Consider the following 12,097-nt stretch of genomic DNA (forward strand, 5'->3'; position numbering starts at 1 on the left):
AATATGTACTAAACAAAAAAGTGTAAAACAACTGAAAATACCCCTTATATTCTAGTTTCTTCAAAGCCTTTTGCTGTGATTACTGCTTTGCACACACTCTGCATTTTCTTGATGAGCTTCAAGAGGTAGTCACCTGAAATGGTTTTCACTTCATAGGTGTGCCCTGTCAGGTTAATAAGTGGGATTTCTTGCCTTATAAATAGTCATGAAAATAAAGAAAACCCATTGAATTGGAAGGTGTGTCCAAACTTTTGGTCTGTACTGTAAATGACATGAAACAGCCCAGTAGACCTCAAATTTGAAGAGAAAATGTTTTCTGTGTTGCATAATCACAAGATTATTATTCCTCCATCCGGATGAGCTGTAATCTACCAAATGTTAATGTCTTCCTTTATTATGACACGCTTAAAGTGTTAAAAGCTAGAACCAAATAATACTTAAAGTGAACAAGAAAGACCTGGCAGGAAGTCTAGAAATAGTTTTTCTCTTTTTAGTAATGAAATTATTATCATTATTTATTTTTTTTATGTGCAAGTGTGTAAAAAGTGAATAGGTCAGAAACTTTTTGAAACTAGCCCCTCAGCACCATAGATGTGATGAACACATTTTAAGCCTAATTTCTATTCAAAAAGTGTTCAGTAATAACATATCGTAACTGTGTGAGCCGTTGGAGCACTTGCTTGGCCTAAGTGCATGTAACGTGCTCCATGTCTCGCTGCGTTGATCAGGATTGTACGTCATGTCCGCAGACCTTCAGTGCAATGTTTCCAGCTTGGCTGAATGACGCCGGACATGCTGTCGTGTAACAGAAGCTGCAGACTAAGAGGAATAAAACTCTAAGCTGCTTGTTTGGGTGCACAAGCAGCCAGCAAACTGTACTCCTTAAAATCTCAGAAAACTGGAATCTGGCGCTGGTTTAAAAAAACAAAACAAAAAAAAAAAATCTGCCCCTCATTTTGGATTTTTGCTAGTGTGCATTGTGGACAGTGTAGAGAGATGAACCATTTCTACACATTCGACTCTATAAAGGATCGCTTTGGTTTCATTGAAGCTACATGAATGGCGGGATTATCTCGGCCCAGGCCAGGCTGCTTGGAGTTACCGTCTATGAAAGTATGCGGCATGGCCAGCGCTGGCTTGGACTCTTTGTAGCAGTTGGCCACTTGGCAGAACTTCTCCAATTCCTTGGCATGCATCCCATTGTGTAAGCCACTCATCAAGGCGCCACCCTGCGGCAGCTGCGCTTTGTGCTGCTCCTGGTAAGTGCTCACCGATTTGCTGTAAGACGGCTCACAGTCAACCGGCTGCAGACCCATCGTCGACACGTTGTGGCACATCAAGCCGTCAGAGGAGTGGTTAAACCAGCTGCGACTGACGGACTGAAGGCTAGGATGACACGGCTGCTGTTGTTGCTGAAATCGAGCTGTTTTGTCAGTTATGCCCATGAACGGTCTGGGTTTATACTCCCCGGCAGCGCTACCCTGCTGACTGTGCTTTTTCTCTGAGATTTTGCTGCGGACGTCGGGTCCCAGTTTGCCGCTGTCCGACAGGCTGCTGCTGGATGCCAGGCTGCTGGTGGAGCTGGACACACGCATGCTGCTGATGCTTCCTCCCTGAGGTCCAGCCGCAGCAGCATCGTGGTTCCCCAAGTGTCCCTGGCCAGAGCAGGCCAGGCCCTCCAGAGAAGAAGCAGAGTGGGCAGACAGCCTCTCTGGCCCCAGAGCTTTGGAGGAGCTGCAGGATACGTATGAAGCCTGGGAAGAAAGCAGGCTGTCGCCGTCACAACTCTGACCCATGAAGGAGGAAGCGGCCCCCAGCAACATGCGGTTCTCGTACACTGGCTCATCAGCTGGAGCAGGCAGGGGGCTTATGTCAATACCTGGACCTGGCTTCAGCTTGCTGGACATGTGTCGGCTGGGCAATGGGCTGGAGGGTGCGTACTGAGATTTGCCTCCAGCAGAGCGGCCCCCCACGGCCTGCATGGAAGTCATGTGCTGATTGGTCTTTATTATCTGAGCCTGCTTGGTGGGCTGCAGGACCAGCGCCTGCTGGGCCAGCGCCTCCCGGTGCTCTCGAGGGTATCGGTGTGAGGGGAGTCTGCTGGGGCCCGGAGGGGAGATGGGGGTCGCACAGTTGTTAACAGCTGCGGATTCTCTGTTGAAGGAGAAACTGTTCTGGGACCAGCAGGCTTCACCTGTCCTGTCACGCTTCAAGGCCACTGGATCCTCCTCATCGTCCTCCGCCTCTTCCTCCTCCTCCTCTAGAATGTCTCTTTGGGCCTCCAAGCTCCTCACTGGCCTGTGCTCTGATGGGTCAATCTGGCTCTCATTCTGCTCTGGATCAGATTCATGGCCTCCTGATGCCTGGCTGCAAGCAGCCGTAGCGAAGCTGCCTTTAGTCTGCGCTCTCTGCATCTGTTTGCACTCCTCCTCAACTCGAGCCAGGAGACGACGGATCTCTCGATTATTCGGACACAGTTTGGCTGCTTCGTGCAGGTCGGCCAGGGCTGCAGTGAACTGTCTGTGAACAGAAGAGGCAGTGTTACCGGATACACATCAGGAACGATTAGTTACAGCTGGTTTAGGAGTTGAACAGTTTACCTGCTGCTTCTTTTAGCCCTGGCTCTGGCATAGTAGGCCTCGTAGGATTTGGGTTTCAGCTCCAGCGCTTTTGTTGCAAATTCCTCAGCCATCCCAAAATCCTACAAAAACAAAATAGGGTTTTACAAAAAAAATTTAAAATTATAAACAAGCACACCCAACACTTAATTTTTTTTTTTTCAGGATCCAAAGCTTCATCTGTTCCTATCAAAGCAGTTTTAAATTATGTGTGTACTTCTAGTGACTGCCAACCACACCCTAAGCAAGCTGTGTGGCTGTTTATTCAGAACTTTATAAGTTGTGACTGCTGATCTAACAACTGAGTTTTCTATAAAAAGATCCAGATGTTGTTTCCCCCCTTCACCATAGCTTTTGCAGCAAATGAGAGATTGCACAGACTGCTGCAGCTCTTACCAATTTAAATTTACCATTTAAATTGGGTGTGCTCACTGTGTTTAGATATCCCCTGAAAGACTCAAGTTTTATGAAGACATGATTATCTTGAAGTTTTGTCAACAAACAAAACTTGAGTTGTTAACTAGCCGGTCAGAAACTCAAAATCCTCACTTTTTCTGATCAGTGAATGCACCTTGGAAACGTGCTAAAAGGTCACACTTAAAACACATTCTTCAGTGTGAACGCTGTTGCTGAGTAAAAATTCAAAGATAATTATTTATAGAATCAGTAGGGGCTTTATTAAATAAAATCATTGAGATGTTTAAAAATATGTCGTTACATGACGGACATTTATTTAAACTTTGAACTGGTGAGCGAAAGCAAGACTTTCAGCAGATAACGAGAAGGCCGAATAAAGTAAAGCAAAGTTGCTTTGTCTTATTCTTTTGAGCTTTTGCTCCATTTACAAGCCAGATTATCAACAATTTACATAAAAACATAATAAACATGCTAATGTTTGACTAGCATGAAAGCCAAGTGCTTAGCATGAAAGAGTTAATATTGGGGGAGGATTCTGACCACAGGTTCCGCTGCCCTGCTGAGTTAATTATGAGGGATGCAATCACAATATTGATGTAAAATATGTATTGCTGATAACATGTTGTGTTTTCAAGGTCTTCTGCATATACTTAAGTAGGGAATTCATGCCACATGTCTACATCACAAACACCTGGTAAAGTACAGTAGAAACTCACAGGAGACATGCATCTGAAATGCTTGTCTTAAATCGCCTGCTGCCTCGCAGAATGTGATTACATAAGCAGCTGTTGGAAAACAAATGTCTTTCCTATTGGACTATGTCTGTAAAAACAAAGTCATTCTGCAAAAATAATTAGGAGGAATAAAACAATGCAAAGACCATTTAACTTCTCCCCAATGTTTTCTTTTCGGTCATCTAAAAAAAAAAGGAAAAGTCTCAATCACTGAAGATTTTATTTCGAGTCTGGCAATTTTAAAGTGTTTCATCAGAAAATTAAGCATTTTAGTCCTCCGTCTCCCCTCCATTCCAATCTGAGTTCATACATCTTTGTAAAATAAGTTTAGGAATTTGTAGACAAACATTATTAATAATTTCATTATACCAACAAAAATCTGGCAAGTGAGATGCCGCTTAGTTTCTTGAGGGGTCTTGATAAAACTAACAAATCAGTGATTTGAGGGTAAAGACAGACTTACATTAGTTTTTCTGCGACAGCGGGAGAGATTGAGATACAAAGAGACCCGCAGGTCTTTAAAAGCCTTCAGGTCATCACCAAAGCCTTCCCGAGGAAACTTCCTGAGGGCGTACTGGTACCTCTGGGCCGCCTCTTTCATCTTCCCTTTCTGGAGGACACAACGAGGTCAGACGTGCAAAAACAAGAAAAAAGCACAGGACAAGGAGGAAAAGTGAGAAAATGTGGGAGAGAGGGATACAGTGAGGAATTTAGCAGGTATTCCCTTCAGCATCTGTTTTCTTACTCCTTTTTCTCTAATCTATCACAGGTTTAATACAAAGGCAAGCTCTAACACAACACAAATAAGTTCCATCTGACAAGCAGCTTTTGCTACAAACCTCACTCTGTTAAATGTCAACCATCGATCATGAGTCCTTCACAACTCACTTTCTATACCACAGAGATCATCATGAATAAATTGAGCTTTGATTCATGTTTCTCTTCAGAGAAACAATCTTGACATTATCAGCTAGCCCCATTAATGAAACATCTCTTTTTCATGAGTAATAAGGAAGAAGTCATTAAAATATCACTCTATACGCAGCCTTTTACCTTGTATAGCAGGTTTCCCTCCTCCATCAGCTTCTGCAGAAGAATGATGAGGATATCAGGCTTGGAAGTAGCCATGGCCCAGGCAGCATTCCCTGTGGAAATGCAAAGCATCCTGTGAAGCTTTTTTTCTTTTGTGGCAAACCAAGCATCAGCGTATTCTCTTGAAATTGGTACAAGTTAGAGTTACCTAAAGATTGTACCTGATCGATCGTAAGGAGACGTTCTGTAGCCTTAGTTTATTGAAGGCAGTTAGGAAAGAATTGGGAGAGGGAGAGGTAAGACAAGCGAGAGTCGTCATTTGCAGCGAGGGGAGAATGTGTTGCTAACTGCAGCGTGACAGTATGCAATTATGTGTCACTCAGCCTGAAATGGGTTTTGTGTTTGCAGCTGCAAATGCACGGGGAGCAAATTTAAATGTTCGGCCCATTATCAGTTTTGTTCTGAGACAGCAGAGAGCACCACAGATAAGCGACGGGCTCTAGATAGCTTCATGAAAGTCATTGGGGTGACAAGTCATTCTTAAAGTTAGGGCAGCAGCACACGAGAAAGTAAAGGACCCGACACACACACACACACGCACACATGCCAACAGACTGAAGATTTAATGAGACATGCAGCGACAGGAGCAGTTTTTCCCACAACATTCCTCTACATTTGTCTGGGATTATTCTTAGAATCATGAGATACTGAGAGACACAAACAAGCTGGAGACAAGAGGGCTTTTCTGTGTTTACCAAAAGATGTGAAACAACTCAGAAAGCCAAAGAAAACTACATGTACCAAATGTCAAACACTAAATTTCTGTCAACCTCAACATGGGGTTGTGTTTGTTAGAGAGGAGCTCCTACCCAGCTTGGCCCCTTTCTTCAGCAGAGTCACCACCACTGACGTGTTCCTGCACCCGATGGCCCGGTCCAGAGGTCTCATCCCACTGTGGTCCACATGCTCTATCACTGCTCCTCTTTCCACCAAGTACTGGACCTACAGGACCACACACAAACTTATACCACAATCTTCCATAACACAAGGTTTATTCACAATTTTTTATTTATTTATTTTTTCAATGTTTCATGATTTTCCAGACAAATATTTGCAATCAAATTTAGGTCTAGAAAGGGATTAAATGAAGCATTCATTGTAAATTTAGTCGTAGTTAAGCTTTAAATGTGGAACTTACAAAGATGGATAGATGACATAGTATGACGGATGATAAATTGATTGGTGCACAAATGGATACAAAGTTGTTGTTTTTTTGTATCCGTTTACTTTGTAAATAAATAAATTATTATCACATTCATTATTTAAACATCAGAGTTTTTAAACAGCATTAAAAAGTAATGAAAGCAAGTTTGACCTAAAATGGCAGACAAGACTGTTGTGGAAGATGAAGCAAATGAATTTGATGTAAACAGAGCCAACTGTTGGGGCTAATGATAACATCATTAGCCATCATACTTCCACTTACAATCTCAGCATCTCCATAGAAGGCGGCGAGGTCCAGCGGCGTCCGTCCGTTTCTGTCCGTGTGGTCGATGACCGCACCTTTCTCCACCAAAAACTGCACCACATTCTTATGTCCTTTCAAACACGCCCAACTAAGAGGCATCAGTCCCTCTTTGTCCATCGAAGTTAAAGAAGCACCTTTCAGGCAAACATTACCACACGGGTTATTTTTTAGCACTTTTTAACAGACATTCATCTTAGTGGTGTAGAGTGATTGGTGTTTACCTTTAGACAGCAGAAACTCAACAGTACTCAGGTGACCCTCGCAGGCAGCCACCATGAGCAGCGTTCTACCCTGCTTGTCGCTGATGTTAATGTCAGCACCATGTTGCAGCAGCAGCTCTGCAATCTGAAAAATGACCAAAAAAAAGCTAGAATTAAAGCAGCTATTACAAATGCTTTAATTTAGCATGGACACTGACTGCATCCAAAATCTATCAGGCTGGAAAGCAACTGCTGTGATGCCTTGATGCAGCAGATTTACTGCGGCAGGTTACTGCGAGTGAAAACAGTTTATCAGGAACAAACAAGCTGCTCAGCACATCTTACCTGCCAGTGTCCCTGTCTGACAGCGCAGAACAGGGGAGACACCCCCCGCCGGTTCACCTGCTGCACCACCGCCCCCTGCTCCAACAGGAAGCTGCACACCTCCATCTTCCCCCGGCCTGCAGCAGCTGTCAGTGCTGAATTACAAAGAGGAAGAAAACATACAGGTTTGTCAGAACTTAGAAATCCACAGGAAGGATACCGAACCCTACAGAAGTATTCACACCGCCTGAGAATTTTCACATTTCTTCATGTTTTATGTTACAACCACAAACTGCAATGTATTTTAATAAACGTTTATGTGACGACTTTCACAAAGCAGAGCATGTAAGGTGGTGTGCTCTATTTAAAACATGAAAATCTAAAAAGTATGCAATTTTATTCAGCCCTCAGCTACTTTGGTGTCCCTAAATAAAACACAGTGAAACCAGTTTTATTTCTGCATTAGTGACTAAAATCTGCCAGTGTCCAAATTAACTATTTTCACCTGTAATCTGAAGAATAAAGGTGAAGTAATCCAAGGCTTCACAGATCACTGTTGATGATTGAAAATGGAAACAGTATGACCAGACTGTAGACATGCCAAGATATGGTCATGCATCTAAACTGAAAGACTGAACAAGGAAAGCAGCCAAGGGGCCAAATTCAGCTCTAGAGATTTTGCTGAGCTTCATTACTCATGTGGCAAGAAACTATTAGTGGTAAATTCCACAAATTTAACCTGTGTGGAAGTGTGACAATAAGAAACTCCTGAAAAGTCTCATTTGTAGGTTTGGCATCCACCATGTAGGAGAAACAACAACCGTGTGGAAGAATGTACTCTAGTTACATGAGACCAAAGTTTCTGGCCTAAATGTGAAGGATAAATAACCTAGCACATCTTAGGAAAACACCATCAAATCCAAATGAAATACATTGGCATTTGCATTTGTAGTATGACCAATTGTGAAAAAGCACAAAGAGTAAGAATAGTTTTGCAAGTTATACTGCTGAGAACCAATGCCTTCAGTTGCAACACAGGGCATGGAAAAAAGGAAGGTTTGGCTATAAAAAGTAACTCCCATTCTTCACAAACTAAAGACATGCAGCTAATTGAGTTTAAATCAGATAATGTTTGTGCTTATTAAAACTCATTAAATTCTTGCCTCGTATTCCCCAGACCTCATAGACAGAGACGAGGACTCAGTCATTTCATGCACCAGCAGACAAACACAAGCCGACAAAGCCAACCAGCTCTGTTAAACACACATTCCTGTTTGCATTTTAGGTCCTCTTCAAACCACCATTCTGATGAAAAAACAACAGCTCAAGCAGTGAATTACTATAAAGAGGAGACACAGTTATAATGTTGGATGCTTACAGAGAACAGATGGATCGGTCCTAAATGAACGCTGGTTCTCCAAACAGAGCGAGCTCCACCAGAGGAACTGGAGCAGGTCTGTTCTCACATTCACCTCGGAGACGAAAGGTGCCGCAGAGCCTCCATGTCTAACTGACATCATCCATCTGGATGAACAGTCTCCCCAGCCAAAAACAACCCCACCCGCCATCTGTTAAAAACGTGGATATCCTCACACAGTTCACACATGGGAACAATGACTCTAAAACAGCTAAACTTAGCCTGGGCTCCAGGGAGCAACGTTAGCAGCACTCTGGAAGGTGCACGCTAGTTTACAAAGAGCAGACACGAGAGCAGCTGTTGACTGATGGCTGTTTATGCACATCTCATTCAGCTATTTTCAAATATTCAGCCCAAAAATGCTAATATTTATGTAAGTAGTAAGAGTAATCTCAACAGCACTTCCATTGCGCAATACCTGAACTTTTTTAAATTCCTAATCCACAGAGAGGGAGCTCATTTCCATGATTTGGTCTCTGAATGTTCATGATTTGACATTCTAGCAGTGTTGACAAAATGTTAGTGATCTTGATGAATAATAAAATGAAAAAGTAGAACTTTTTCACTAACTCTAAAAAAAATGTCAAGTGAAAAAGTAGTTGTTGCTTTTTATAATTGAATATTTTTGAAAATGACAACCAGACAAGGCTCAAGGACCATCACAAACATTTATGTATACTAAATGAAAGAACGCTCTGTCTGAAAAGTAGCAGTTGATAAAAAGCAGAAAACAAAATACCATGCTACACATACTGTACTTATTTAGCAGCACACTCATCTAAAAGTTGAGAATTTAAGTTATAACTGTGGAAAGTGTTTCTGAGCCCAGTAATACTTTCCGCGTCTCCACTGAGTGACAGTCTGCAGCTGTAGGTCACCACTGAGTCGTATTTCTTCATCTAAACACAAGAGTTCATGGCCGTGTTTTCACCTATAAACAAAGCAGCAGGAAATGGCTTCCTGTACAGAGCATCCGAAAAGAATTCACAGCTCTTCAGTTTTTCCACCTTTTGTTTTGTTGCAGGCTTTTTCCAAATTTAATTTAAATAAACTTTGTCCAAATTTTTACACACAAATACCCTATTATTACAATGTGGAAAAATGTTTGTGACTAAACAATCAAGGTAGTCATGGCAAAAATATATATATATATATATATTCTAAATGTGTTGTACATCTTTAACAACATCTTTCTCTTTTCCTTCCAACAAACCAGCTTGTTGGTCTTTGCTTTAAACCCGGTTGTTGAAACAAGAATGATCGTCTGCATTTAAATCACCTCTTCTTTGCATAAGGAGGAACCGCACTGCATCCTAAAACAGGGATTTTAAAAGACGGCGCTTGAACTGAGGAACAATCTGATCTACCTCTATTTAAACATAGTGGGATCATTTGCATAAGTATGCAATATACCACCGAAGTAAGTGTGACAGGAGGTCTCACGGGTTATCAGGGAATGTTTTCAGAGACAAAATGAATGAATGATTTTGATCAAGATATTTGAGAAACTACACCTGCTTTTGAGATTTCAAACATCAGAGCAGGATTGGATTAACAAACCTGCAGCTGAGAGGCAGAATAAAGACAAGAGGTTAAACTGAAATTTAACTTGTTGACAAGTGCTAAAAATGTGGGTGTTCAAAACACATCACCAGATCCATCCAGCCTATCTTCATCCAATTTGTTTTCACTGATTAAGTAATTCTGAATGCAGATGAGCTGAGATGTCTGACAGGTAAATGCAAACATACAAGTACATGCTCAAGCTACATGGTAATAGCTTTAAATAGTAAAATAATTACATTATTTTAGGAGGAACAACCAGATGGATCACTTTGAAAGCTGAGTAATAACTTCTGCATTTGTGTCTGCACTGTAGATGAACGGAAAATAGACAGCATGATCACTATTTCAAGTAAAGGTTTGTGCAGCACCAGAGTTAGAAAGTATGGAGAACTCTGGCAAAATAAATTCACAGTTATTAAATCAGTTTCAATACGAGACCTAAATGATGTAACGTTCATCATCTGGGAATGCAAAAAACTATGTGGCCAGCCGGAGCTACTCTGTTTCAAGTCAGTTGGATTCTGCTCAAATTAGATCATGTTTCAAGTTAATGTTACTGCAGTACAAAGAAAGTGATATGTTAATGTTTCTGGAGTGGACTTGTAAAATATAAGCTTCAAACTATACTAAGGGTTGCAGGTGGCTGTTTTTGTAAATGCTGGTGTCATGTTACTGAATCTCATGTCCTGTTAAGGTTTCTGACAGATTCATGGAGAGGAGCTATTGCATCATAAAAATATTCCAAGAGAGATTATGTTTCAAAGAAAGCAAACATCTATAAAGTGGTGTTTAAATTAGAGGTTAAAAAAGATTTATTTCCCAGAAAGTATCTTTACAATCAGTTATTGTAGTCATTTCCTCACAAACCTTTTCTCAAGCTGAAAGCCAGGACTAAATGTAGCGTCTGGCACTTTGTAAGCCTCCTCCTTTTCCTTTAATCGAAGCTGACAACTTATCAGGTCTACTTTGATAACTTAACTTCATTTAACTACAATCAAACATATTTTTGGTTCAAGATCATACAGCACACATTGTGGTCTTACACAAAGTCAAACAAACATTTGCTCTTAAATGAGAGTCAGCTATACCATCAATCACTGGAGTAAAGATGCAAAATAAAGACGACCATTTAACTAAACAGATTTGGAAACCGTTTTTGAATTGAGAGCAGATATATTTTATGGTTGCATTTAAAAAACATACATCAATATTTATATCAATCCTACTTACAGGGTCTCAAAAACAAGAGGGGAAAGCCCTCAGTAAAAACATCAACAAAACTGTTTATGGTCCAGCTAGAAATGACTGGATAAAACACAAGATCTGGAAATATGAAAAAATAAATTCAAGAAGACACTTACGTGGTAGATAGTTAGAGTGTATGATTCAGAAACTGCTTTTTGTTGCCTGCCCTAAATAACTTATGCACAAAGCAGTGACAGCTAAATCCTGATAGCTTAGAACCAAATAAGACACAAAGAAACTATTATTACCTTTCTCTCTTTTCAGGCTCAACTTTTTTATGATGGCCCATAAATAACTTCAAACACTGGTTTCAAAAGTATGAAATAGCTGTTGAACATTTTCACCTCAGAATGCAGACGTTCAGAAAAAAAAGGAAGGCAGTGTTTTCAAACATCACAGTGGCTGTCACTGTTCACTGATTATTTAGATTTATTTCAAGCTCCTAAACTGTTGACTTGAAAACAAAACTGATGTTCTGCTGTTGGTGCTTCTCATTTCAAATATCAGAACCGTGTGAACCGGTAGTTTTGAGACAACAGAGTGATGCTTCGTTTATCAGTAGAGGTTGATCAACTTGCGCTAAGAGAAATCTGTTGCTGAAATGTAGCAGCTTGCAGAAATGTAAAAGTCATTGAAAATGCTACACACTTGAAATTTGAGGCATGCATGAAAGTGTAAACACAAAGCTGCCCCTAAAATTCTTCTAGGTTTGTCAGCAATATTCAGAATTCTTAAGATGTTTTTAATATAACAAATTACATAAAAAATACTAAATAATTCAATAATCTAATACAATGAATGAATCCTACTTTTAAAGAGACCTGCCGTCTCAAAATTATTCAACCACTTGAACAAAATTCTTCACACGTTTGGAAATCAGACATGATCTCTGGCACACATGATGTAACTAGTAAAAAGCTTCCCTAGTTGGCTTACATGTGCCTAAGATTTAAGATTTAAAGATTTCATTGCAAAGTCAAAGGAACATTTAAAAAGTGCAGAGAAGAGATCATAAT

At 40.8% G+C, this 12,097-nt stretch overlaps 1 protein-coding gene across 2 annotated transcripts in view; it reads right to left on the reverse strand.

Annotated features, from left to right (window-relative positions):
* Positions 1 to 419: 419 nt before the first annotated feature.
* tanc1b (tetratricopeptide repeat, ankyrin repeat and coiled-coil containing 1b) overlaps positions 420 to 12,097 on the reverse strand; it is a 101,051-nt gene continuing 89,373 nt past the window's right edge. Inside the window, exons 19-27 of one of the 2 annotated variants that reach the window (XM_032567964.1) lie at positions 6,875 to 7,008; positions 6,551 to 6,674; positions 6,288 to 6,463; positions 5,671 to 5,803; positions 5,023 to 5,052; positions 4,823 to 4,914; positions 4,233 to 4,379; positions 2,601 to 2,701; positions 420 to 2,520 (exon numbers count right to left, since the gene is read on the reverse strand). In XM_032567964.1, the coding sequence (XP_032423855.1) occupies positions 1,008 to 2,520; positions 2,601 to 2,701; positions 4,233 to 4,379; positions 4,823 to 4,914; positions 5,023 to 5,052; positions 5,671 to 5,803; positions 6,288 to 6,463; positions 6,551 to 6,674; positions 6,875 to 7,008 (2,450 nt within the window). In that variant the 3' untranslated portion in view covers positions 420 to 1,007. The remainder of the gene's footprint in view (positions 2,521 to 2,600; positions 2,702 to 4,232; positions 4,380 to 4,822; positions 4,915 to 5,022; positions 5,053 to 5,670; positions 5,804 to 6,287; positions 6,464 to 6,550; positions 6,675 to 6,874; positions 7,009 to 12,097) is intronic. The other variant, XM_032567965.1, reaches the window with a different exon arrangement.

Source organism: Xiphophorus hellerii, chromosome 7 (assembly GCF_003331165.1).
Source record: "Xiphophorus hellerii strain 12219 chromosome 7, Xiphophorus_hellerii-4.1, whole genome shotgun sequence".
NCBI classification, from domain to species: Eukaryota; Metazoa; Chordata; class Actinopteri; order Cyprinodontiformes; family Poeciliidae; genus Xiphophorus; species Xiphophorus hellerii.